Source organism: Pipistrellus hanaki (assembly GCF_964339955.1).
Source record: "Pipistrellus hanaki genome assembly, chromosome: 12".
NCBI lineage: Eukaryota > Metazoa > Chordata > Mammalia > Chiroptera > Vespertilionidae > Pipistrellus > Pipistrellus hanaki.
The window spans coordinates 48,227,845-48,252,176 of NC_140514.1; the positions used below are offsets into that span (position 1 = coordinate 48,227,845).

General features: G+C 49.6%; 3 protein-coding genes across 4 annotated transcripts in view; 1 reads left to right on the forward strand and 2 right to left on the reverse strand.

Annotated features, from left to right (window-relative positions):
* The window catches only part of CAPG (capping actin protein, gelsolin like), a 119,960-nt gene that overhangs the window by 56,947 nt on the left and 38,681 nt on the right, over positions 1–24,332 (reverse strand). The window lies entirely within an intron of this gene.
* TGOLN2 (trans-golgi network protein 2) lies at positions 312–7,147 on the forward strand. The gene is made up of 4 exons (XM_084900147.1): positions 312–417; positions 1,028–1,842; positions 3,940–4,023; positions 5,548–7,147. The coding sequence occupies exons 1-4, from the start codon at positions 372–374 to the stop codon at positions 5,551–5,553; spliced, it is 951 nt and encodes a 316-aa protein (XP_084756273.1). The 5' UTR covers positions 312–371; the 3' UTR covers positions 5,554–7,147.
* Positions 10,080–24,318, reverse strand: RETSAT (retinol saturase). Of its 2 annotated transcripts, XM_084900145.1 has the most exons (11): positions 23,992–24,311; positions 22,057–22,239; positions 21,522–21,763; positions 20,608–20,809; positions 19,962–20,159; positions 17,290–17,409; positions 13,086–13,224; positions 12,697–12,806; positions 12,447–12,613; positions 12,095–12,254; positions 10,080–11,870 (listed from the first exon to the last, which is right to left on the reverse strand). In XM_084900145.1, exons 1-11 carry the CDS (start codon positions 24,224–24,226, stop codon positions 11,731–11,733), a joined length of 1,896 nt encoding a protein of 631 aa, XP_084756271.1. In that variant the 5' UTR covers positions 24,227–24,311; the 3' UTR covers positions 10,080–11,730. The 2 variants fall into 2 exon arrangements, with proteins under 2 accessions (XP_084756271.1, XP_084756272.1); XM_084900146.1 differs by lacking the exon at positions 19,962–20,159 and having other exon boundaries at positions 23,992–24,318.

A 24,332-nucleotide genomic window follows, 5' to 3' on the forward strand; every position in this document is an offset into this window, starting at 1 on the left:
AGGATGGGGCGGGGAGGCGCCCGGCCCCGGCGGCGTCATTCCCGCGGGACGGTCCTCAGGCCGGGGGGCTCCTGCTGAGCCTGTATCGTCTCGGAAGCTCGATGGGAAAGAAGGAAACGGGGAGAGATGGGGGATGGCGGATGCTACGGAGCAAAGAGATCAGGTAAAGGTGAACGCAACCGGACCGCGGGGTGCCGCCAATGAGAAGAGCTGCCCGGCGGGGAGGAAGCGCCACACCTCCCGACCTCTCCCCTGGCCCGCCCTCTGCGGCGGCGCGGCGGGAGACGCGCGCAGGAAGGGGCGGGGCTACGAGGACGGCGTCCGTGCGCGATCTCGCGAGAGCAGTAGACGACGGAAGTACAGTCTGCAGGATGCGGTTCCTGGTTGCGTTGGTCCTGGTGGTGGTTGCCGCGGCGGGTAAGACCCCTGCCCCCAAGGAAATCCTACTCTCGCCCCCCAGCCCCATCACCCTCACCGTGGCCGGTTGCCTGCTGAGCTTGCTTCGTCCCTGCCCGACTCACCCCTCCCCTCACCATCACCCCGCCACCGCCGCCGCCGTTTGCCGTTTGCCCTAGTCTCTTCCAGCTCTGAAGGATCCTTAATCCTTTATCTCAGCCTGCCTCTTCTCTTCTCTTCTCCTCTCTTCTCTCTTTCTTTTCTCTTTTCTTCTTTCTTGTCTTGTCTTTCCTTTCTTTTCCTTTCCTTTCCTTTTCTTTTCCCCCCCTCTTTCTTTCTTTCTCTCTTTCTTTCTTTCTTTCTCTCTTTCTTTCTTTCTTTCTTTCTTTCTTTTCGTTGATTTCAGAGAGGAAAGAAGGGAGAGAGAGAGAGAAAAACATCAATTGTGAGAGAATCATTGATCGGCTATCTCCTGCACACCCCTTGCTGGGGATCAAGCCGAAACCAGACATGATCTCTGACCGGGAATAGACCCCTGACTGCCTGGGTCATAGGTTCACGCTCAATCACTGATCCACTCGGGTGGCCACGGCCTGCCTCTCTTGAGGGCCAACTGATTTCTCTCTTTCAGAAGACAAGCGCACTTCTCTTCCGTCACCTGCTGAGATGGCAAAGACTGAAGAAACAGTCTCCAACAAGACCACCCCCAGCCTCCTGCCTCAGAATGGTTCACAGGCTCTGATACAGCACATGGATGTCAACTCTGCTCCGTCAGACCCACCGCCACAGTCCACAGGAGACAACTCCAGCCGGTCAGATGATGACCACCAGTCCACAGAAAGGCCTAGCGAGTTGAATGAGGAGCACCAGTCCATGGAAAACAGTTCTAACAAGACAGATAATGACCACCACTCCACGGAAAACAGTCCTGACATGTCAGATAATGACCACCACTCCACGGAAAACAGTCCTGACATGTCAGATAAGGACCACCACTCCACAGAAAACAGTCCTGACCAGTCAGATAAGGACCAACACTCCACGGAAAAAAGGCCTGACAAGTCAGATAAGGACCAACACTCCACGGAAAAAAGGCCTGACAAGATGGATAAGGAGCACATGCCCACGGAAGACAGTCCTGACAAGTCGGATAAGGAGCACATGCCCACGGAAGACAGTTCTGGCAAGTCAGATTGGGAGCAGCAGTCCGCAAAAGACAGCTCTGAACTTGAAGGGGGTTCTCACCCCAAAGAAGAGAAGGAAGTGCCGGGTCCTGCCTCTGGAGAGAACCTTGAAGGGACCCTTTGGGATTCCAAAAACAGGAAGAAGGATGACCTTTATAAGGACAATCTTGGAAGTGCGGAGAGCAGTCACTTCTTTGCATATCTGGTGACTGCAGCCATTCTCGTTGCTGTTCTTTATATTGCCTATCACAACAAGCGGAAGGTAAGTCAACAGTTATCTTAAGAGGAATGGGATGTCTTTCACCCTGAAAGCTTGGTGTACAGGCCAGTATTCATCGCTTAGCTGCCTGTGAGCACTGGGTATTTTATCACATGCCAGGTGTTTTCCCCCGAACCTGCTAGGGCTCTACTCTTGTTTTATAAATCATTTGTTTTCATGGCTGCTCCCTCTGAGTGCTCTCTGCTGCTGTCTGAGGTGCCAAGTGTGGATGTTATCACTGTCTGACCTGCTTTGGGGTCTCTTGTCATCTTGAACTTAGATCCTTCACAGCCTCAGAGGACCTGAGGACCTGGCAGTTGGTAAGTAGTTAGAGCTCTTACCTTCCTGTTTCTACTTTCAGTACATCCTTTCTAGCTTCCTTTGCTAAGTTTTTGTCTTACAAACACAGTTGGCCCTACAGTGGCAAAAAGAATGGTTACATAATCTTTGACATCAACAGCAAGAGAGCCCAGGGATTATCTTTGTAGTCAGTTGAATTTCTGATTAGAAGAAAGAACAGAAATTGGCATAGATATACTCACCTTTTATTTGAGGGTTGGTGTGAAGTAGAATCTGTGTCACTTAGCAATCACTCCAATGACTAAATAATTGCATTTCATTTTTTAAAAATACATTTTACTGATTTTTTTTTTTTCTCCCCCAGAGAGGAAGGGAGAGGGATAGAGAGCTAGAAACATTGATGAGAGAGAAACATTGGTCAGCTGACTCCTGCACACCTCCTACTGGGGATGTGCCCACAACCAAGGTACATGCCCTTGACCGGAACCAAACCTGGGACCTTTTAGTCCACAGATTGACACTCTATTCACTGAGCCAAACCGGCAAGGGCAGTAATTGCATTTCTTATTGAACTCTTAACAATTTATTAGTTTCTGTAGCCTGGTCAAAATTGGAGAGTTCAATTCATGATAGCCATAAGGCCTGTGGCTACAAGAAATGAGGGACTCATTTAGTTAAAATAATGCATGCCTTATTCTACATCCAACATCATGGAGAGTAACCTTAGGCATGAAATGATTGTAAAGTTAAGATGAAGCGAAGTGTGGAATGAAAGAGAGCATTTGCAGAAAAGAATAATTGCTTATGGTTTGTTTTATTTAAAAAAAAAAAAAAAAGTGTTTTAGCCTACAGCTCTTCAGGGATGAGTTGTCAGATCTTTGACTATTCTTGAGTAAATTAGCAGACTCCCACAAACTAGAACCCAGAACAGCTTTCCTTCCTCTGTCATTGCTGATTTAGCAGTATACATGATTGTAATGGAACTAAGCCCTGTTCTTAAAATTGTTACAATTTAAACTAGGACCCAGTGCACGAATTCATGCACCTTGAATGCGAGGGCCCAGAGGCAGGTCTCGGTCCATCTTCCACGGCCCTCCTCCTGACCCTTCCATCATGGCCCGCCTCCCTCTCCCTCCCATCCCCTGTCTGCGGGCAGCCCTGCTCCTGCCGCTCGCATGTGCTGATGGCGCCAGCCCCACTTGCACCTGCTGAAGGCACAGAGCCATTGGGGCCAGTGCCAGCAGCGGGTGCAAGCAGTGGCTGTTGGCCCCGACCGCCCCAGGGGCTTCTCCACCTTCTGCTCCTGAGCTATTGGGACTGATGCCATGCGCTGACAGTGGGTGTGAGCAGTGGCTCCGGTGCCAGCTGCAGATGTTAGCTGGGCCGGCACCGGCAGCAGGTGTGAGCGCCAGGTGGGATTATGGTGTGCAGGAGCAAAGAATTTTCAGTAACCACAGAGGCTCGCCCTGATGACAGCAACCAGTGCCCCCACCTTGGTCTGACACCTCCGCTCACCTGCTCCACCATCCTGCTGTGGCTGATGCCTGCCATGTTCTGCGCAGGCCCCTGGTGGTCAGCACACATCATGGTGACCGGTTGTTTGGTTATTTGGTTGTTCCGCATTTGGTCTATTTGCATATTAGGGTTTTATATATATAGATAGGTATCCTTATGGGTGTACTGCTCTTTTTACTGTCAGGGTTATGAACAAATGTCCTACCTGGTGATTATTTCTGATTTCAGAAACTGAAATATCATTATAGAGTCAGTTGTTAATCATTTTCTTTTTCCTTCCCCCAGATTATTGCTTTTGCCCTGGAAGGAAAAAAAACCAAACCTACTCGGCGACCAAAGGCCAGTGACTACCAGCTTTTGGACCAGAAGGTAAGGAGGGAAAACCCAGGTTCATGGGAGGGCTATGCAGTCTCAGCGGGGCACAGCGGTGGGCTTGCCTTTGGCTCAGATGCAGCAGCTGGTTCTAGGGGTGCTGCCACCATCACCCCTGCCCTTTTCAGATCACTAAGAAGAGACATCATGTATATGTTAGAGCTGAAGAGACCTTTAAGTATGCTACAACAGCTCCCTCCCCTGACAGATGAATAAACTCAGGCCCAGAAGTCATGATCCTCTCACCCTGCCCCCCACTTAAATTCTCACCTCAAGCACATGACAACATCAAGACCTGCTGGGAACGCCTGAGGCATCCATCTGTGCTTTTTGTGCTACACCAGCACTTCTCAGATTTTCATAGGCATTGTGATAGAAAGCAAAATCTGATTCACTGGCTGTGGTGGGGAGCCTGTGCTTCTACATTTCTAGGAGGTTCCTAGATGATGTCAAATGCTGCTGGAACCACATGTTAGGGAGCAAAGCTCTAGATTGCACTCCCTAGAAATAAACAAGTTCAGAAACATAGGCCTCCAGCTTCCCAGATGAGCCCTGCTAAACATTGTTGACTAGATTTCCTAAATGCAGCCAACCCATTCCTCTGCCAGAAAGCGAAGCCCTCCTTTCACCCCGCAGCAGCAGGAGCTGGGTAAGGTTCTCCCCAAAGGCTGAGCTCAGTATACTCTCACATCCTTGTTGCCAGCCTGCACCCGTCCAGCTCAGCAAGGGCGTGGGTGGAGAGTTGCTGGCGGCCCACCTGGGAGTTGTTCCCAGACTCCTACAGGGAACACAGTTCATATGTACAGCTCATACCAGCTACCGAATAGGCACTCAGCTCAAAACATCTTGCTGACTGGCCCAGTAGATCAGCTTCACAGTATAACCCTGGCCAAGTACCTCTCCAGATAATTGATTTTAAGGATTGTCATCCCTGTTCATTATCACCTTTTTCTGATTTAAAAAATGCACATGTAAACAATTCAGAATATAGAATGGTACAAAGCAGAAGCCAAGCTTCCCATATTCCTTCCACTAAGTGTGGATCTGTCTAGTGTATGGGTGTTTTTTTTAGCTGTTATTGTTTTTTTAAAATATATTTTTATTGATTTCAGAGAAGAAAGGAGAGGGGGAGAGAGAGAGAGAGAAACATCAGTGATGAGAGAGAATCATTGATCTGCTGCCTCCTGCATGCCCCCCGCTGGGGATGGAGCCCACAACCCAGGCATGTGCCCTGGCTGGGAATTGAACCATGACCTCCTGGTTCATAGGTCAATGCCCATGCTGGCTGTGCATCTAGTGTATGTTTTATTTCAAACTGAATTTTTAAAATAATTTTATGTGCTTTTATTTTATCAATTACTGTTTGTATGGTGGGGGGTCAGTTTGTCCTAATTCTGGATTTTTTTTTTTCTTTGAGCTGCACCTCTTATTAAGATCCTTTTTACCTCCAGAATCATAGCAGTAAGATATTCCTCTGGAAGAAGTGAACGTCACCAATGCATTTTATTACTCTCATTTCAGATTTGATCTTTCTGTTTTTGAGAACCTCATCCTCCCTGCTGATTTGTTTCTAACTCAAGATAAATGAAGATAAAAGTACTGTGAACTAAGAAATACCCTCTAGGGTTTGGTGGCAAATCCGGGCTGGCAGAGATCGGGGGTGGGGAGCATGGCTTTGGTTTTTGCACCTGCACTTTAGTGACCCTGTACTCCTTTGTTCCCGTTATTTACACAGGTGTCTTCCATCCTTTCCCCCTCTGAGTATGAGTAGAAGGAGCGAGCAGGTGGGAACCCAGTTTTGGTAAATGGAGGTCCCAGCCCTTGGCAGGCTAGTGCTGCTGGCTGCCCTGGGCACCTTGGGCCTCGGCTCTGAAGTGAAATTACCCCTAGAAAGTAGCATTGCACTCTCCACTATTTATTTTTGCAGACCTAAGAGAAAACAGCTGCTTGAGATACTTTCCACCAGGGCCTCTTTCTTTGGGGGGATGTGCCCTACAAGAGATCTACAAGGTGAATGCTGTTGGCAAAGAGCTACATTAAACACATAATTCTTTTCAAATGCTTCCGCAGCAAACCAAAACAATAGCTTTAAAAAATGCTTTGCTGCCTGCAGGCTCAACCTGTCCAGCACATTTTCCTATTATGTAAGACAAAGTGAATCAGCTTCCATTTGGTTGATACTGAGTATAAAACTGAACTTGGGGCTTCTGGGAGTTAGAGCTGTAAAGCCACTGTTCCCATTGCAGATTTTTAGAAATAAAAGTGATTATTGAAACACTGTTTTTTTCTTATAACCATAACAGGAACTTTTTGAAATAGAGTAAGTTCATGTGCAGGAAAACAAATAGGAGGGTTTTGGTTTGAGTCTGCATTTTTTTCAAAGAACTTTTATGAAATAGGTTCCCCACAAACTCTATTTTGCCTTTGTTGCCTAAAACAGACAAAAAAGACACATTTAGAAACAGGCTCTTTACCTTAACCTTAATAATGGTCCTCTCATCTATATAATAAAAGCCTAAACGACCATTACAGTGGAATGACCAGAACGACCGGTCACTATGATGTACACTGACCACCAGGGGGCAGACGCTCAAAGCAGGAGCTGTCCCCTGGTCTGTGCACTCCCACAGAGGGAGCACCGTCCAGCCAGAAGCCAGGTTCACAGATGGCGAGCACAGTGGTGGCGGTGGGAGCCTCTCCCACCTCCATGGCAGCACTAAGAAGCAGCAAACTGAGTGGTAAGGAGTGAGAGGTCCCGGACTGGGAGAGGGTGCCAACCAGGCTGAGGGGTCCCTGCCTCCAGTGCATGAATTTTGGGCACCAGGCCTCTAGTCTAATATAAAATGCTAAGTGAGGGTAGTTAGTAAAAATTATTCTATCTCATGGGAGGGGTTACTAAAATTTAAGAAATTCAGAGTTCCTGTGGGGTAACTGAGGGTAGTGTCTTAGGTCACACTGTTTGAAGTTTTATGTAGATCTAGTCATGTTGGCCTGTTACAGAGAGCCTAAAGAATTGTTTCTGCAAAGGGAAAACTGAAATAGAGTATCTGATCTCAAGAAATACAAAGAATGTTGGAAGTGAGGGGAATATGACGAATTCTATGCTATTGAAGAAGTAAGTCTAAAGAGGGGACCACGTGTTTGTCATATTACCATCCACCTTGCTTAGAACCAACAGTTCATGGCTTTGAGTTGAGATTTTTTATTCATTGCAGAACCTGTTTGTGGAGATCAAGAATGAATGATTGTTCTTCTTGTCATCATTTCTTTACTTGTGCACCAGTCTTATACTTTCCTCCAACCTGAGGACTCTTCTATCAGGCTCCCCTAGCATTCCCTAAGACCATGGTTACTGTATTCCCTTTTCTGCCTCCCCTGTCCCTGCCTTTCCTCCTCCGTTTTCTATTTCTGCCTGTCTACACTAAAACTTTTCTCCAACCTTCATGCTTATACAATACCCCCACCGTCCACCCATCCTATTTGTTATTCAGTCTGCTCTTCAACTTCTTTATTAAGTGTTGCTTCCATTACTTTGTCATTTACTCTCTTCATAACCTTTACAAGTCCACTTTGGTCCCTGTCTTTCTACTAAATGTTGTTCCATAGTTTCAGATAATCAAATCCAATGGCTTGTTCTCAAAACTTAGTCTTGATCTTGATAGAATTGGACACTGTTGACCATCCAAATAGAAATTCACCTCTTTTGGTTTCTTTGACAAAGTGTCCTGATGTCAAGAACCTTTGTCACCCGATTTGAGTCAGTGGATAGAGCATCAGCCCTCAGACTGAAGGGTCCCAGGTTTGATTCTGGTCAAGGGTACATAGCTCAGTTGCCAGCTCAATCCCTAGCCCTGGTCAGGTCATATGTGGGAAGCAACCAATTGATGTGTCTCATCAATGTTTCTTTCTCTGTCTCTCCCCTCCTTTCCAGTCTCTAAAAATCAATGGACAAATATTCTCAGGTGAGGATTAACAACAAATTTTAAACAAACAAAAAAGAACTCCTTTGTCTCCTCAGAAATTCATTCTTCATCCTCTGTCTTTTATCCGTGGCATAGTTCCCAAAGAAACAGTCCTGTTGTGTGCTATTTCAGCATGGTTGTCCTAAAAATTCTAAAACTGAATTTTTTTTACTGATTAAACTGTCCCTTTCAACTGCCCAATTTCTTTAATCCTCTCGACTCCAAACTACAAACTTTTATCATTTTTACCTCGTCACAAAAATCCTATGCTTTAAAAAAAAAAAAAAAAAAGTCTCAAGCTGCCATCTTTCTTTCCATTTTCCTTGCTTCCCTGTCCCACACCCATTCACCTCTCCCCCAGATCTCTATGTCAGGAGCCACCTTTATTGGTTTTCCTGTCCATCTTCTCTTGTGTGCAGAGACCAGATTGCCCTTTCTGAAACACTTGCCCTGATCTGAAGCTTCCGTGTGTGTCCCTCATGGCTTAGAGGCAAGATTATAGGCTCTTTATGAGTCTGAGAAATATAATTTCTTGTGGTGAGAGTATAGAATTTAAGTTTCATTTGAAAAACTGCGCTAAAGGAAATCTCTCACACCAAAGGAAGATTTGTTTTCTGGGCAGTTGTCTTTTTGAAGATTACTTGAAGTTACTTATTAATCTTTTTGAGGATTTCTTATATTTTCTTAGAGACTCTTTGGATGAAGGCAAGCTGGCTAAGGCATCTCTCAAGCCCCAGGAGCCGGGGGCAGGGGGTGGGGAGTTACAGGGGGCCAGGAGAGGCGCCCCTCTAGGCAGCCGTGTGCTTCCTCTCCTGCCCAGCCTTTGGCTGAAGGATGATTTCTATTTAGAGGAATCTATGCTTCAGTTGTGGATGTAATAGAGGAACTTGTTTTCCTGATAGATGACTGAGTAGAATATTTAAAGAGTCCATTTCTGGACTTTGAGGGAGTAAAAGGCCAGTCTTTAAATTATTTTTGAGAGGAAAGGAGAGAGTGAAAACATAAATTTGTTGTTCCCCTTACTCATCCATCCATTGGTTGATTCTTGTATGTCCCCTGACTGGGGATCAAACCTGCAACCTTAGTGTTGGGGACAATGCTCTAACCAGCCAGAGCAATGGAAGGCCAGTCTTACCTCAAAAGGCTAAAATAACTTAGAATGACCTGACAATTAGTTATATATATTTTGACATGTCTTTTCCCATGATGGCTTTAAAAAAAATTTTTTTTTAATTGATTTCAGAGAGGAAGGGAGGAGAGAAACATCAATGATGAGAATCATTGATCGGCTGCCTCCTGCCGGCCCTGCACTGGGGATCGAGCCTGCAACCCGAGCATGTGTCCTGACAGGCAATCAAACAGTGACCTCCTGGTTCATAGGTCCATGCTCAACAACTGAGCCACACCGGCTGGGCTTCCCATGATGGCTTTTAAAGAAATAATTGATGATAGAATTCTAAACCTCTAAAGTTATTGGTGATTCTCATTTTATTTTCCAATTCACGTCATTTAAATTAAAAAACAGAAGCCTGTCCCTTGTTTCTACAGGGTAGCTCGACACCCGGTGCCTCGTGTGATGAAAGCTAACATGCTTGAACATGCTGAATCATATGAACAGGGAAGAGTGTGCTATATATCAGTCCTTGTAGTTCTGTCAGCTGTTTTCTGAAAACTTGCTGGGAAGGTTGTTTGGCGTGGTCTGGCTTACGTAAGGATTCAGGGAAGAGATTTTCAGTTTTAAGTGTATATCCAGAGCCAAGACTGAATCTCAACTCAGCTAGTTTCACGAGCCACATGTAAATTCCCTAAATAATCCCAAACTCCTCTGTTAGAAGATGTGTGTATATGTGATAGATAGTCCTTGGATTCCGAAATCTGCTGCATTAATGGTTGTTGTTCCCCTTGTTTATCCACTTAGTAGAGTGCCACTGTTTTGCAGTGTTTTATATTTTCAGCTTTTGTAACTATAATTATTTTTAAAGCTTATTTGGTCTAATGATAAGTATTTTTCAGTATCTAATGTTTTACTGAGCTTCTGTGAATGCCACTTGATGTAATTTTGTATCGTTGCAGAAACAAATAAATTTCAAATTGTAAAGCTATAAAATCACTGAATTTATTGTCTTAGAATTGACTGATAGGAGGCCTAACACAAGTGAAAGGTAATTTTATTTTTAACCTTCAGTCTTCATTTACCTTCCCACCCAATCTCCAATTAACGGGAAATGCCATTCTAGGGTTTGCACACATCCTGTAGCTTTGTGTGTTGTGATGGTGACTGATTTCCAGCCCCAATCCTCCCCACCAGGCAGCCCATGGACTAGGTCTAGGAGGTAGGTGGTCATCATTCATTTAATCTCGGCACTTGTCCTCTACTGTCCCCTGGCCTGGAATGCCCTTGCGGCCTGCTTCAACCCCAGTGACATCACCTTTCCAGTCCTGTGCCCTGGCTACCAGTGTCACCCTTTGCTGTGTATCTTTGAAAGATAAGCCTGAGGCTCAGGTATAAGCTCCATAAGGGCGTGTCTCAGTGTTGCCACACTGAGCGTGATAAGGAAGACAAATCTAGGACCTTTGCTGCATACTAATTGAATATTAACTTCTAAACACACACCTTGCAAACTGATATCTTGCTATTTTTCCAGCCCCCACAACCACAATGAGCCTGTCGCAGGCATGTTTCCACCCCTGAGCAAGCCATTAGAACCAGCAAAAAATGGGATATGGAGGCCTCTGAGCCTATAATCAAAACCATGCCCAGGCTTTGACTAACCCTTGTTAGACACCCTTTTTCCTTAACAGTGTAGACTGCAGCAGAACACTGAGTGATTAGAGAAGCCTCAGGACAGCTGGACCAATGCTTTCAAGAATATTCAGTTTGCCCTAGCTGGTTCGGCTCAGTGGATAGTGTCGGCCAGAGAACTGAAGGGTTCTGGGTTCAATTTCAGTCAAGGGCATGTACCTTGGTTCCAGTTGGGGCGCATGCAGGAGGCAACCAATTGATGTGTCTCTCTCACATCGATGTTTCTCTCTACCTCTCCCCCGCTCCCTTTCACTCTTTCTAAAAGTCAATAGGAAAAAAAATATCTTCCGGTGAGAATTAACGACAAAAATTAATATTTGGTTTGCCTGTTAGGAGGTATGGGTATGGGGTGCAGAGCAGTGCTGGGTGAGACATTAAGACTATCCCACTCAGCAGCCCACACGGGGCCTTTAGAAGCTAGTGCGTTGTGCCGAAACCGGTTTGGCTCAGTGGTAGAGTGTCGGTCTGCGAACTGAAAGGTCCCAGGTTCGATTCCAGTCAAGGGCATGTACATTGGTTGAGGGCACATCCCCGGAAGGGGGTGTGCAGGAGGCGACTGGTCGATGTTTGTCATCGACGTTTCTGGCTCTCTATCTCTCTCCCTTCCTTTCTGTAAAAAATCAATAAAATATATTTAAAAAAAAAAAAAGAAAGAAAAGAAAGAAAAAAAAGAAAGAAAGAAAGAAAAGCAGCAGCAGCAGCTAGTGCGTTGTGAAAGGCATGGAAGATCATCCCCTGCCCCAGCTGGAAGAACTTCAGTTAAGAACGGGATCTGTGGGAGAACTGCTCCATTCAGTTCCATTCAGAACGGATCTCCATTCAGAAATAAAAAATGAATTAGAGTGCTTTGTGTGAGCAGAAACAAATGTTGAAAGACATGGCTGAGTCAGGTTGTGCCACAAGCACCGGCCAAATTCATCTAGTGCATCCCTGACCCAACTAATTCTTCTTTTTCTGTGCCTGGATCCTTGAACCAAGCTTCTTCAGGTCTAAGTACAAGTTCCGCTTCAGGATGGCACTGCTGCACAGAAGGGCCGCGTGTATGGCCCCCATCAGCCCACAGATGAAGATGTCTTGGCCTAGGAGACAAGAGCAGAGACCCATGAGCAGCCCCAAGTGAGAGAGAGGGCGAGGGCTCTCGTGTCCATCCCTCTGTGCTGGGGTCACCCAGGGGCAGCTTCAGATCAAGCCTGCAGGTGTGGGAGCTGCAGGGGCAGAAAGACCTGAGGACAAGAACAGAGGACTGTGGGTGATATGGAGGCCGAGGGGCACAGCTCCTGGCAAAATGGGGCTGTCAGTGTACCTGTCAGGTAGAGGTTGGGGATGGGGCTTTGGGCCCTGATGGAGGCTATGGCATGAGGATGCAAGCGGTCCAGGTCATGGTCAGCCCCATAGCAGGCTCCCTGGAAAGCAGCCAGGTAGAACTGATTGGACAGCGGGGATCCTCCGGCCACACTGTCCACCTAAGAGGCAAAAAAGAGCCACAGGGTGGGAGTGAGACCTTGTGAGATGCTCATCTTTCCTCTTCTGCTCTCCTTGAATGAGTTGATGGCCTGCATGGGTTCCCTGCCTTCCCCAGAGCTCAGTTATCTCAGCTGAGATATTTCCCTGGCCCAAAGGAAGGAGAGAAATGGTACATCATGTGGTCTACCTACCTTTCCCTCGAGCTGTGGGAACACCTTCAGGACAATCGACAGAGAGGCTTCAACAAAGGAGGACTTGAGGTTCTCATAGTCGCTGCTCCGCTTTCCGCAGGGCTCCTCCCGCCACTCCGCAAACCACTCATAGCGGGTGGGCATCAGCAAGACCACTGTGGACCGGTCTGGGGAGGCAGAGCTGGATTACTGCTGCCTGGTCCCTCCCGCCCCAACCCCCTCCCCGGGACCTCAGGACCTCAGGCCCCACCTGGGAATCGGTCCTCCCAAGTCGGGTCCTTAGCTGATGAGGGAGCAATTAAGAGGAAGGGCATGTGTGCAGCAGCCTTTTCCCTCGGCAAAGACAGGTAGTGCTCCATCCTGAGGGTGAGAGGAGTGTGGCTGCCCAGCCCAAGACCTTGGTCCTCCTAGCCACCAGCACTCCCCGAGGACAGTTCATCCCCGCGGACACCCCCTCACCACCAGGGATGGAGCTGAGGGACAGCCTAGGTGCACAAAGCCCTTCCTGGAGGCAGTGCTTGCCCACCTCCTCCCATTCCATCTCCTGCACTGACTCCCCGGCATCCCGGGAAGAAGCAGGGTCCCATGGGCTGTGGGCCATGCTGACACCCTCCCCCCACATGCACACACACGCCTTACGCCTTGTCCATGTCTGTGTCAAAATAAACATAGTAGTTGGTGGCCTGCAGCCCCAGGTCCTTCTTGGTGCCTCGTAGGCAGATGAAGACAGAGAATATCCCCAAGCCGGGCCGCACCATCTCTAGCTGCTGCTTCACACCTGCCAGAGAGAGCCGGTGAGCGCTGTGTGCGCGGGGCCAGGGGTGGTGCCCTGCTCGCTGTGTCTGCAGCCTCAGCTGCCAGCCTAGCGCCTGGGCCATTTTTATAGCGTCCTTTCAGCTGCAACTGTTGAAATAACAAGTAATTGGCAGGGGCCTGCTCTCCTGTCTCCGCCTGTGAAGGCCACAACTCGAGACTCCTACTCTTCTGCCTCCACCCACTTCTGCTCTAAGCACCGTTAGATGCAGGTAGTGCCCATCCTCTCTGAGCCGGCTCACAGCGCCTGCAGGATGGTCTCCGGCTAACTGCCTCCAATCTTCCCCTAGTGTCTCAATGAGGAGTGGATGACTAGGCTCCATGCTACGAAGACCACGGATATGAACAGTACTTCCTTATGAGCCTTAATTTCAGTATGAACTTGAAAATAAGCCACCTAAGAAATGAACATACACAATTCATAATGTGCAGTACAGTCAGTACAAGGCCTCAGAAATGATCAGCAATGCAGATGGATAAAAGCAAACAGCATTCCTGGCACCTGGCGTTTCAGGATTCAGCCGGGAGAGGGAAGAACAGAACAGGAGGGAGGCAACAGCCATCCGATGTCCCCTGGACTCAGCAGCTGGCCTTCCCCACCTCTCAACAAAGCACCCCAGACCAGTTACCCAGAAATTGCTCCTACAGATTCCTGTCCTTGTTCCCAGGACCATCCCAGCCCCTGCTTAAGGGTAACACTGGCTGCTCTGCCCATTCACTTAACCACTGTTTGTGGAGGACCCAAAATGTGCTGACTCCTCTGTAGGTGCCGGGATGCTTCAAGGAACCAGATACGCTGCCTGTCTGCTGGAAAAGAGACTTTTCTGAAACAAGTCTTTGCCTCCTACAGGCGGCAAAGAATGAGTGCTGTGGGCAGCATGATATAGAATCTATCAAAAACAGGCCACTATGGAGATCAAAAGGGAGTGTTACAACAATTACAGCAGGACAACTGGCCTCGGGCAACCCAGCCATGAGGAGGGGAAGGTGGGCTCCCAATCGCAGCCTGGAGCAGCGGACCGCCCTGCAGCCGCGGGAGCTCACCACCTGGGTCCCAGCCTCCGGGGTCCTCTCACTGCTGGCACGCCCTGTCCGGTTAGGTTGGGTGGGCACCGAGAGAACCAAGGGCCCGGGAGTGAAACCTCCAAGGTCTTATGAAGCCCCTTGGAACAGCAACCGCCTCCACCTAGTCCGCTTTCCGTCTCCCGCGCTAGAAGGAAGAGGTCCAGGCACCATATACCTGGCAGAAAATATAAACCAGGGTCCCAAGCAAGGCACAGTACACCCAGCCTTTTCTCCCCGCCAGCCTTAGCTTCCCTTACTGACATCATGAGACCAGTCTCTCCCACTCAAAAAACTTCTGCTCCAAACTCCCTCAACTCAGCAGTGGGCTTTAAGAAAGGCACTCCCATCCACAAAGGTTCCCTCTGCCTGACCATCTCCCCTCCACCCTCCACCCCTCCTGCTCTACCTGTCCCACAGGCCAGCAGGTGTCTGGTTCCTATTTCTGAGGGGCAGATGGAACTGTGAAAACACCCACCCCAAACAGGTGGAAACGGAGTCCCCGCACGGGGGGGCCTCTGGATTAAGCATCACCCTGCCTCTGCCTGGAATGTTCTCAAATTGGAATTCATCTGGAATTCAGCTGGTGGGGGCTCGTGCCCTTGGCCTGTTTTCAGGGCTGAGCCACCTAAGAGCAGTGACAGCTATTCCCTGTGAGGGAAGGCAAGCTGGATAGGTAGCATGCGGCCAGGAGAGAAGGCAGGCCTGGGTGGGACCCGGGATCAAAGGTCCGGGAGAGAGGGAGGCAGGAAGTACCAAAGGCAAAGTCTGTTGGTCAGTCCACCCCGCCCCGCCCCACCGCCCTGCAGCGGGCAGTCTCAGCCTCACCCCGCAGCTTACCCAGGCTGAGGGCGGAGGCCTTCGCCGGGAGCAGGTGCTGGCTGAGGCCCAGCTCAGTGAGGCAGAGGAATGAGAAGGCGGGTTTTCAGCACAACACGTACCATAGAGACAATGACGATGGCCACCCATCCTCTCCCCAACGAGGAAATCCAGGCCCTCACTTTTCTACTGAGCCCACTCTGCGGCCACCTTCCCCAGCTCCTCAAAGAGCAGCCGCAAACCCCACCGTGAGGTGGAGCGCTCCTTCCACAGGCTCCCTGGCTCTGTGCCTTTCTGTCCCCACGGCGTCTGAGCTGCTCCTTTCTCTCCACCCCAGCCCCAGCCCGAGGCTGCAGCTACACCCCTCCCCACGCCCTGGGTCACGGTCCCCTCCAGGCCTGCGGCCTCCTCTCCTCAGATCACACCGGTCTAGTTACACAACATCCTAAAGTCCATTTCAAAACAGTTACCTCTCACCTCATTTGGCTGAGTCCCTGTATTCCTCATGGGCTGGCCTGCTCTCCACCCCTTAGCGAGGCCTTTTCTCTGGAAGCCCCATGCCTCTCAGCTCAGAGCCAGGTACGCGAGCCTTTTCCCACTCTTCTGCCTCCATCCACTTCTGCGCTAAGCACCTTTAGAAGCAGGAAGCGCCCAGCCTCCCTGAGCTGGCTCAGCGCCTGCAGGATAGTCTCTATATGGCACTTAAATTAGGAGGAGGATGGCTGTCTCCCAGGGGGCTATGAGGATCAAATACAACAGCGGTTCTCAACCTGTGGGTCACGACCACTTTGGGGGTCAAACGACCCTTTCACAGGGGTCGCCTAAGACATCCTGCATATCAGATATTTACATTATGATTCATAACAGTAGCAAAATTACAGTTATGAAGTAGCAACGAAAATAATTTTATGGTTGGGGGTCACCACAACATGAGGAACTGTACTAAAGGATTGCGGCATTAGGAAGGTTGAGAATCACTGAAATACAACGGCAAAGCCTCTCGCACAGACCTACCCAGGGCCAACCACAAATAGGTCTACCTCCTGCCCTGGTTGGGTAGCTCAGGTGGTTAGAGTGTTGTCCTGGCAATACACCAAGGTTGTGGGTTCGATCCCCAGTCAGGGCACATACAAGAATCAATCAATGAATGCATAAATAAGTGTAACAACAAATTGATGTTATTCTGTCAATCGTTCTCTTTCTCTCTAAAATTGATTACAAAACAAAGCACAAATAGACAAATATGTTTACTACCTCCTCCACAAAACCAGGCTTTTCTTTTTCTTTTTAAAAATATACTTTTGTTGATTTCAGAGATGAAATGAGAGGGAGAGCTAGAAACATCAATGAGCGAGAATAATCCATCAGCCGCCTCCTGCAAGCCCCCTACTGGGGATGAGCCCACAACCTGGGCATGTGCCCTGACTAGGAATCGACCTCCTGGTTCATGGTTGACGCTCAACCACGGAGCCACACCATATGGGCCAGGCTTTTATCATCAGAAAAGATGGCTGCATTGAGGCTCATTTCTACCTGGTGCCCAGATTTTGGGCACAGCGTTCAAGGAAGAGAAGAAAGGCTCAGCCCAATATGATTCCTGAGAGACAGGGAAGTATAACCTGGGCCCAACAGGGCACACAACAATTTTATGAAGCCTTTCTCCTCCATGCTAGCCTGAGCTTCCCTTACTGATAATGCCAGACCAGTCTGCCCCTCAAAATAAGTGAGAAATGAAGGAAGGAGGCAGGATTTATACCACAAACCTAATGAAAACCCAAGAAATGTTCCTTTTGGACTCTACTCACCAGCATTCACCATTAGAGAGAGGATTTAAGATGCAAGAAAACCGGAAATGGGCAACTTGGAACGGAATCTTAAGAGGGGAAAGTGGTTGAGGTTATGAGGGGGAGGGAGTGACTATGCCACGCATGAAGAGATAAATAAGGATCAAAGGGTCTGGGGGTGATGTGATACAAATGAAGTTTTTCCCCAACTCCTACACAGAGGAGCAAGTTAGAGGCCAGGTGTCCACCTCTCCTGCTTAAGCAGAGAGAGCCATCTCCCTGGGAAGAGCGCCAGCCGGGCGGAGTGAGCTGCTCCAGAGCAGCGATGCCGGGGAACTCGGAGGAGAGCCACACGGCCGTCTTACCTGGCAGACAGCGGGCGGACTCTGGCAATAAGTACTTGTAGGTATTGAACAGGCCTGCGTCAGAGATCACGATGGGGCAGTGGATATTCACCAGCTCTTGGCCCTTCTTCACACTGACACCTGCAGGCACACGAGCATGACTGAGGCTCTGTGGCCCCAGGAGGGAAAGAGGCTCACACCCCGCACAGGTCTCTCCCAGTCTCCACTTCATTCTCTCAGACCTGGGCGTCCGGGCCACCGGGGGCCAGACGGGCACACCCCAGGCAAAACTCTAAGCGTGTCCCACAACTGCTCTGCGCTCGCCCTCCCCAGCTGCCTCCCCCTGCTGGGTGGGCTCCCTTTTCTTGAGCTAAACCCAACCATCTTCACACTGACCCCTCCTATCAGCCTTCCACCATCTGGTTCCTACTGTGTGTCCACCTCATTGCTGACCACTCACCGAACGATAGGTACATCCATATGAAACAGCTGGTGGTCAGCCATTCTTGACCTATGAAAATGGCCGTGTCTAATGCCTGAAAATACTCAGCTCTTTCCTACCTCGGTGCCTGCCTTTGCACCTTCTGTTCCCCTTGCCTGGAATAACCTCACCCAACCTCTAACTAGCTTCTTCTGACCCTTTATATATATATGGTTGTAGTACAGATGTGCCCGACTCCCCCCCATCTTCTTCTTTTTTAAAAAAATTATTTTTTATTGATTTTTTTACAGAGAGGAAGGGAGAGGGATAGAGAGCTAGAAACATTGATGAGAGAGAAACAACGACCAGCTGCCTCCTGCATACCCCCTACTAGGGATGTGCCCACAAACAATGTACATGCCCTTGACCGGAATCGAACCCGGGACCTTCAGTCCGCAGGCCGACACTCTATCCCCTTAGCCAAACCGGTTTTGGCCCCCCAATCTTCTGACCCTGTATGACCTGGCTCTAGCACCCCTGCCTTCCTCTGAGGCCTTCCTTCTTCCACCATCCTTTACTTCACCTCCAGCTTACCATGTGCCTCTGTATGGCACTTAAATTAAACCAGTGATCTTCTTTATGAGACCTGAAGCTTCCTGAGTTGAGATTAGGTCTTGTCTTTTTATTTTCATCTTTTATCGCCACAGGGGTCTTCAAACTACGGCCCGCGGGCCACATGCGGCCCGCAGAGGAGTCTGATCCGCCCGCCAGGTTTTTTGGGCAGTGAGCGCAGCCGAGGTGTTACAGTAGGAATTAGTAGTTCATATAGTCCGGCCCTCCAGCTCTCTGAGGGACCGTGATCTGGCCCCCACTTTAAAAAGTTTGAGGACCCCTGGCTAGCACATGAAAAACACAAGTAAACGTATTCTAAACTGAGTTTAATTGAACTGACAAAGCCCCCTGCTTCATGGACCCCTTCAGGCAGAGAACTTGCTCCTGAAGATGAGAGAAAATCTACTGACCGACACCTTTCTTACCACCAGCAGCTTCCTACTCTCTCTACGAGTGTGTTCTCAGAGACCGCTGATGGCCTCTTCTCCTGGAGTTTTGAGGGCACTGGACCTCCCACTCGCCACCTCGTCCTTGAAAGGTTCCCCTGGTGAATTCACCGTCACACCAGCCCTGTTCTCTCAGGCCTCTCTGGCGCCTTCCCTGATGCTCCATAGGACCCACTGTTTCCCAGAGTCCCTCCTTTCACTGGCCCTCTCCTCATGAAGTCCTTCTAGAGTGGGATTTTGACTTTCCGTGCAGATTACAGTAAAGACCTGAGCCAGGGTAACAGGGTTCCAGGCCCCACCCTGCCATTATCACGTTGAGGGCAGGGTATCCTGCTGGCCCCGCACTGCCCTAGGGAGTGCCCAGATCACGTATTCATTCCATCAATTGCCAACACACATTTATTGAATCTCTATTATGTGCTAAAATCTACAAACAGCCGATACCAGTTTGGCTCAATGGATAGAGCGTTGGCTTGGGGACTGTGCTGGTCAAGGGCACGTACTACCTTGGTTGCGGGCATATCCCCAGTAGGGGGTGTGCAAGAGGCAGCTGATCGATGATGACACTCTCATCGATGTTTCTTTTTCTTTTTCTTTTTTTTTAAATATATTTATTGATTGTATACAGAGAGGAAAGGAGAGAGATAGAGAGTTAGAAACATCGATAAGAGAGAGTAATCGATCAGCTGCTTCCTGCACACCCTCCACTGGGGATATGCCCACAATCAAGGCACATGCCCTTGACCGGAATCGAACCCAGGACCTTTCAGTCCCCAAGCCGACGCTCTATCCATTGAGCCAAACCGGTTTCGGCTCTCATCAATGTTTCTCTCTCCCTCTCTTCCTCTCTATACAAAATCAATGAAATATATTTAAAAAAAAAAAAAAAAAAAAAAAAAGGATAGCCCCTACATTCAAGGAGGTTATGCATTACCAGATAACTTTTCTTAACTACTGAATAAATGATTAAATACTGCTCTTTGCAAACCATGCAGTGTTTCCTATGTCCTCTTTATCTCCAGATTAATAACTCCGAGCCCTTCTCTGGGGCAGATTCCAGCCTGTAAACCCTGCTCTTGGCAGATTCCAGACTTTCACCCCCACGAGGGAGCCAGTCCTGCTACCCTTTCTGCCCTCAGTGCTCTCTCTCCCCTGCGGCCCAGGTCTCTCCCACCCCAGCCCAGGGCCCCCGAGGCGCGAGGCAGGCTTCTCACCACAGGCTTTCCCAGCTGAGTCCAGCAACACACTCTGCACGGAAGCCTTCGTCAGGACAGCGCCCCCGGCCCGCTGGATCACAGGGATGATGTGAAAGGGGATTTCACTAGCGCCCCCTCGGGGATAAAAGGCCCCCTTTATGTAGTGGTCAACCAGCAGAGCATGCATGGAGAAGGCGGTGTGGCTCGGGCTCACGCCTACAGAAGGAAGGAGGGGCGATGAGGCAGATGCGGCAGCAGCACCAGTCAGAAGGGAACACCGACTCCCGGCAGAGAGCATGAAGCCTGCCTGAGTCTCTCCTTTCCGGGGTGCAAATGATGCCCAGGGCAGCCAGAGGCCGGTCTCCATGCAAACAGGGGGTACCTTACAGATCTTGGGGGCCACTGGGAACGTCCTCCCTGCACACTGCCATGCAGCCAAGCCTGGGGAGGACAGTGCTGGTAGAGAAGGACAATCATCCGGGTGTGGATGAGGAATTTCACCAGGACTTCCTGCAGGTGGGTAGGCAGACTTCTCACCCATAAACTCCAGAGGGCCTGGGGTTTATGCTGCATTTCAGCCGGCCGGGTACATTGAGGGAGAAAGACCGAGAGCCAGGAGGGCGGCGCCGCCTCCCCCAGGAGCTGCCCGGGGGCCAGTACCCACCGTACGTGGGGAAGATGTAGCTGAGCACCGCCTGGAGCTCCCGGGAGGCCGGCAGCTGCCGCAGGGTCTCGGCCAGGCTCTGCACGGACCCGCGAAGGAACGGAGAGAACCAGGTGAGCAGCCCACACCTGCTGAGGAACTGAGCCACAGGCAGCGGGAGGCTCTTCAACAAGACGGCGTGGAAGGCCCCCCTGGATGCCAGCTGGGAAGGAAACGAGCAGGAGGAACAGGTCTCATCTCTAGAACTGCTGTGGCAGAATCACCACTCCATCAGCTGGTCCTCACAGCAGCCCCAGCAACACTTACCATGGCGGGACCTGGGCTGAAGCTCTTAAAAACCTCTTCTCTATGAATTCTTCCCATTCTACACTCAAATGAGTCTTTCTGTTTTTCACTTACTGCCTAAATTCCTTTAGGAAAATCCCAATCCTGCCCAGATGGTGTGGCTCAGTGGTTGAGCATCGACATTTGGACCAGGTCATAGTTCAATTCCCGGTCAGGGCACATGCCTGGGTTGTGGGCTAGATCCCCAGTGTGGGGGCAGAGGCAGCTGATCAATGATCCTCTCTCATCATTGATGTTTCAATCTCTTTCCCTTCCTCTTTGAAATCAATAAAAATATGTGTATTTTTAAAAGAAAACAAAAATCTGATCTCAGATGAAGTGAAAAGGGTAGTAATCTGAGGACACAGAAGCCAGCCTGGTCAGGAAGGAGAGCATGGCGCCCCCCAGAGGCCAGAGTGGGAGTGGCAGCTGCCAAGCCCCTGCTCCAGAGGCACAGAGGCCAGCTCTGGAGGGGGCTGAGTTCAGGACAGACACGACTGTTCCTCCCTTCCTGCCTCCCACAGTGACACCACAAATGAAGGTCAGCCTCGTCAGGAATCATCAGAGGATCCTTAGAGTGTCCATGTTACCTTAACCAGCTTTATGTACTTGTCAATGGCAGCTTCTTCCTGGGGAAACTTCTCCTTGAGACCCTGGATGTAGGCTTTCTCCCCGCTGTACATGGGGAACTCCTTCCGACCACTGGGCCCTTCTAGTACCATGATGTCAAAGGGAGAGGACAAGGCAGCCCAGTCCACCTGCCCCTCAGTGATCTGGTCCAAGATAAAACGGCCAAAGCTGCCTTCCTGCATCCTCCCAATATAATGGATTCCTGTGGGGAGACAGACAAACAAGGTGTCTTAGGGATAAGGGGATTGAGCCCCAGGCCAGGAAGCAAGGTGAGAGAGGTTGTCCTGCTTGGCTGAATCCACACCCAGAGGCATCTACCCACCCTTGGTGCAGGGAGGACTTAAGAGCAGAAACCACCAGATCCCTCCCATTTCAGCTCCAATGGGTGTAGCTGTCAGACAAGGAAAGAGGTGCCCCGAGAGAAAACAGAGCCTCCAAAACAACAGAAAAGCTCTCATCCCATGACGCTCCAACCCTTGTCCACACAAGCCTTACCTGTGTCAAATTCGAGGCCATTCTTTCCAAAGGTATGACAGCAGCCTCCCGCCTTGGTATGCTGTTCCAGCACCAGAACTCGCTTGCCAGCTTTGGCCAGAATCGCGGCTGCAGCCAGGCCCCCAATGCCACTGCCAATCACCACCACATCCAGCTTCTCTGGCACCCTGCTGGCTGAGAAAGCTGCAGCAGAGGGAGGGGGTGGAGGGTGGGCTTCTCGGGAAAGGGTAGCAGAGACATGGACACCAAGGAAGCCTCTCTAGCTTGCCTAATGCTAGAAGTCTAGAGTAGGGGTGTCGAACTCAATCAGAGAAGGGGCCAAAATCTAAAATCCAGCCTAAATCGCGGGCCGAATGGTTTACTGAACAGTCATAAACTGACAATGTCATAAACTAACAGCGGAGTGCAGTGATGACAGCGCGGTGCGGGCCACATTGCAAGGCCTGGTGGGCTGGATTTGGCCCGCGGGCCTTGTGTTTGACACATGTGCTCTAGAGCATCACAAACATTTTACCTGGGAAATGCTCAGGACTGGCAAAGTGATTTGGTTTGATCTGAACTGATTTAACCAAAGTTGCTATGTACATAGGGATTTTCCCCTACTTTCAAAGACAGTAGGAATCAGTAAATTTTTTAATTTTTATTTATTTATTTTATTTTTTAAAATATATTTTATTGATTTTTTACAGAGAGGAAGGGAGAGGAGAGAGATAGAGAGCTAGAAACATCGATGAGAGAGACATCAACCAGCTGCCTCCCGCACACCCCACACCAGGGATGTGCCCGCAACCAATGTACATGCTCTTGACTAGAATCGAACCTGGGACCTTTCAGTCTGCAGACCGATGCTTTATCAACTGAGCCAAACCGGTTTCGGCAAGAATCAGTAAATTTTTTTTAAATTTATGTGAAAGGGGAGGGGGAGAGAAATCAATTTGTTGTTCTACTTATTTATGTACTAGAGGCCCGATGCATGAAATTCATGCGAGAGTAGGCCTTCGCAGCTGTGGCAGCTGCCTGGATCCCTCACTCACCAGCTTGGTCTGGAAGGATGTCCGAAAGGACATCTGGTCTAATTAGCATATTAACCTTTTATTATATAGGATTCTTATATGTGTTCTGACTGGGGATCGAACCTGCAACCCTGGCTCATTTACTAATTCCCACCCTGGCTCAGTTGGTGAGAGGAGGGATCACTTGATGTTGGCACACATTAGCCACCTTGGCACAAACACATTGTGGTGTGGCAAAACTAAAAATCATTTTAATTCCTTTTCTCTTTCTCCATTTTAAGCATAGACCTGACTCCCTTAAGTCCAGAGACCTCTTGGAACATGATCCCAAAAAGCATTTTAGACTGTGGATCCACAAATCTACCATTTTCCTTTCCTTTCCTGAAAGTGAGGATTGGTTTGTGACAAGCTGTTAAACAACATGCTTAATGTGAAATGTCAGCCCTCACTCTAAACTCTCCTTGTTCTGAGCACCAGATGAAGACTTGGTTGGGTTTTATAGTGGCTTTCTGATTTTGGTAGTCCATTGACAGGGGGAGTTTGAAAGTTGTTGTATACTGTTAAGGATTGTCTACCCATGTCCTGCTTTGAAACACAGTGATTATTTATGAAAGAGCATCTTTAATAAAGCTGGATACAGTTTGGTTTTGGGGTCAGGGGGTAAACAGAGCCTGGACTTGACATTGCCAAGACCTTGGCACACGGAGGCCAGTGCGTGCGTCCATGGGTCACTGTTCCCTAGCCTGCCCAGCACAGGCTCCAATTGGCGGCGGACACTAAAGCGGGCGCCTCCACGTGCACCAAGCCTTCCCAGCACTTTGCACGGGGGAGAAACTGAGGCCCAGGTCTGGCAGCAGCTCGCCCTGCCAGAAAGAAACGGCACATCAGGGCAGCCTCAGACCCCAAGGTCCCTTCCACTGACCTTGTTTCAGAACCTTCTTCCGGGCCTCCTTGTCGGTCACCAGGGGTGCGGGGGGCCGTTTGACGTCCTCGGAGAAAGGGTTCGGGGAGCTGCCCGAGAACAACCCCAAGTAAACCTGACGGAGGACGGCCAGCAGCAGCAGCACGGCCAGCAGCACCAGGGAGAGCCACATGGTTGCCTGTCCGAGGACTGGCTCGCGCTCCGCCGGCGCCCAGATTTGTGGCGGAGATCCCATCCCGCAGGTAGTCCTGCCCGGCGAGAGGCGGGGGCAGGGGCTGTCCCGGGGAGCAGCGCTGCTGTTATTGGCCCGAAGCCCCGACTCCCGCGAAGATTGGCCCTCT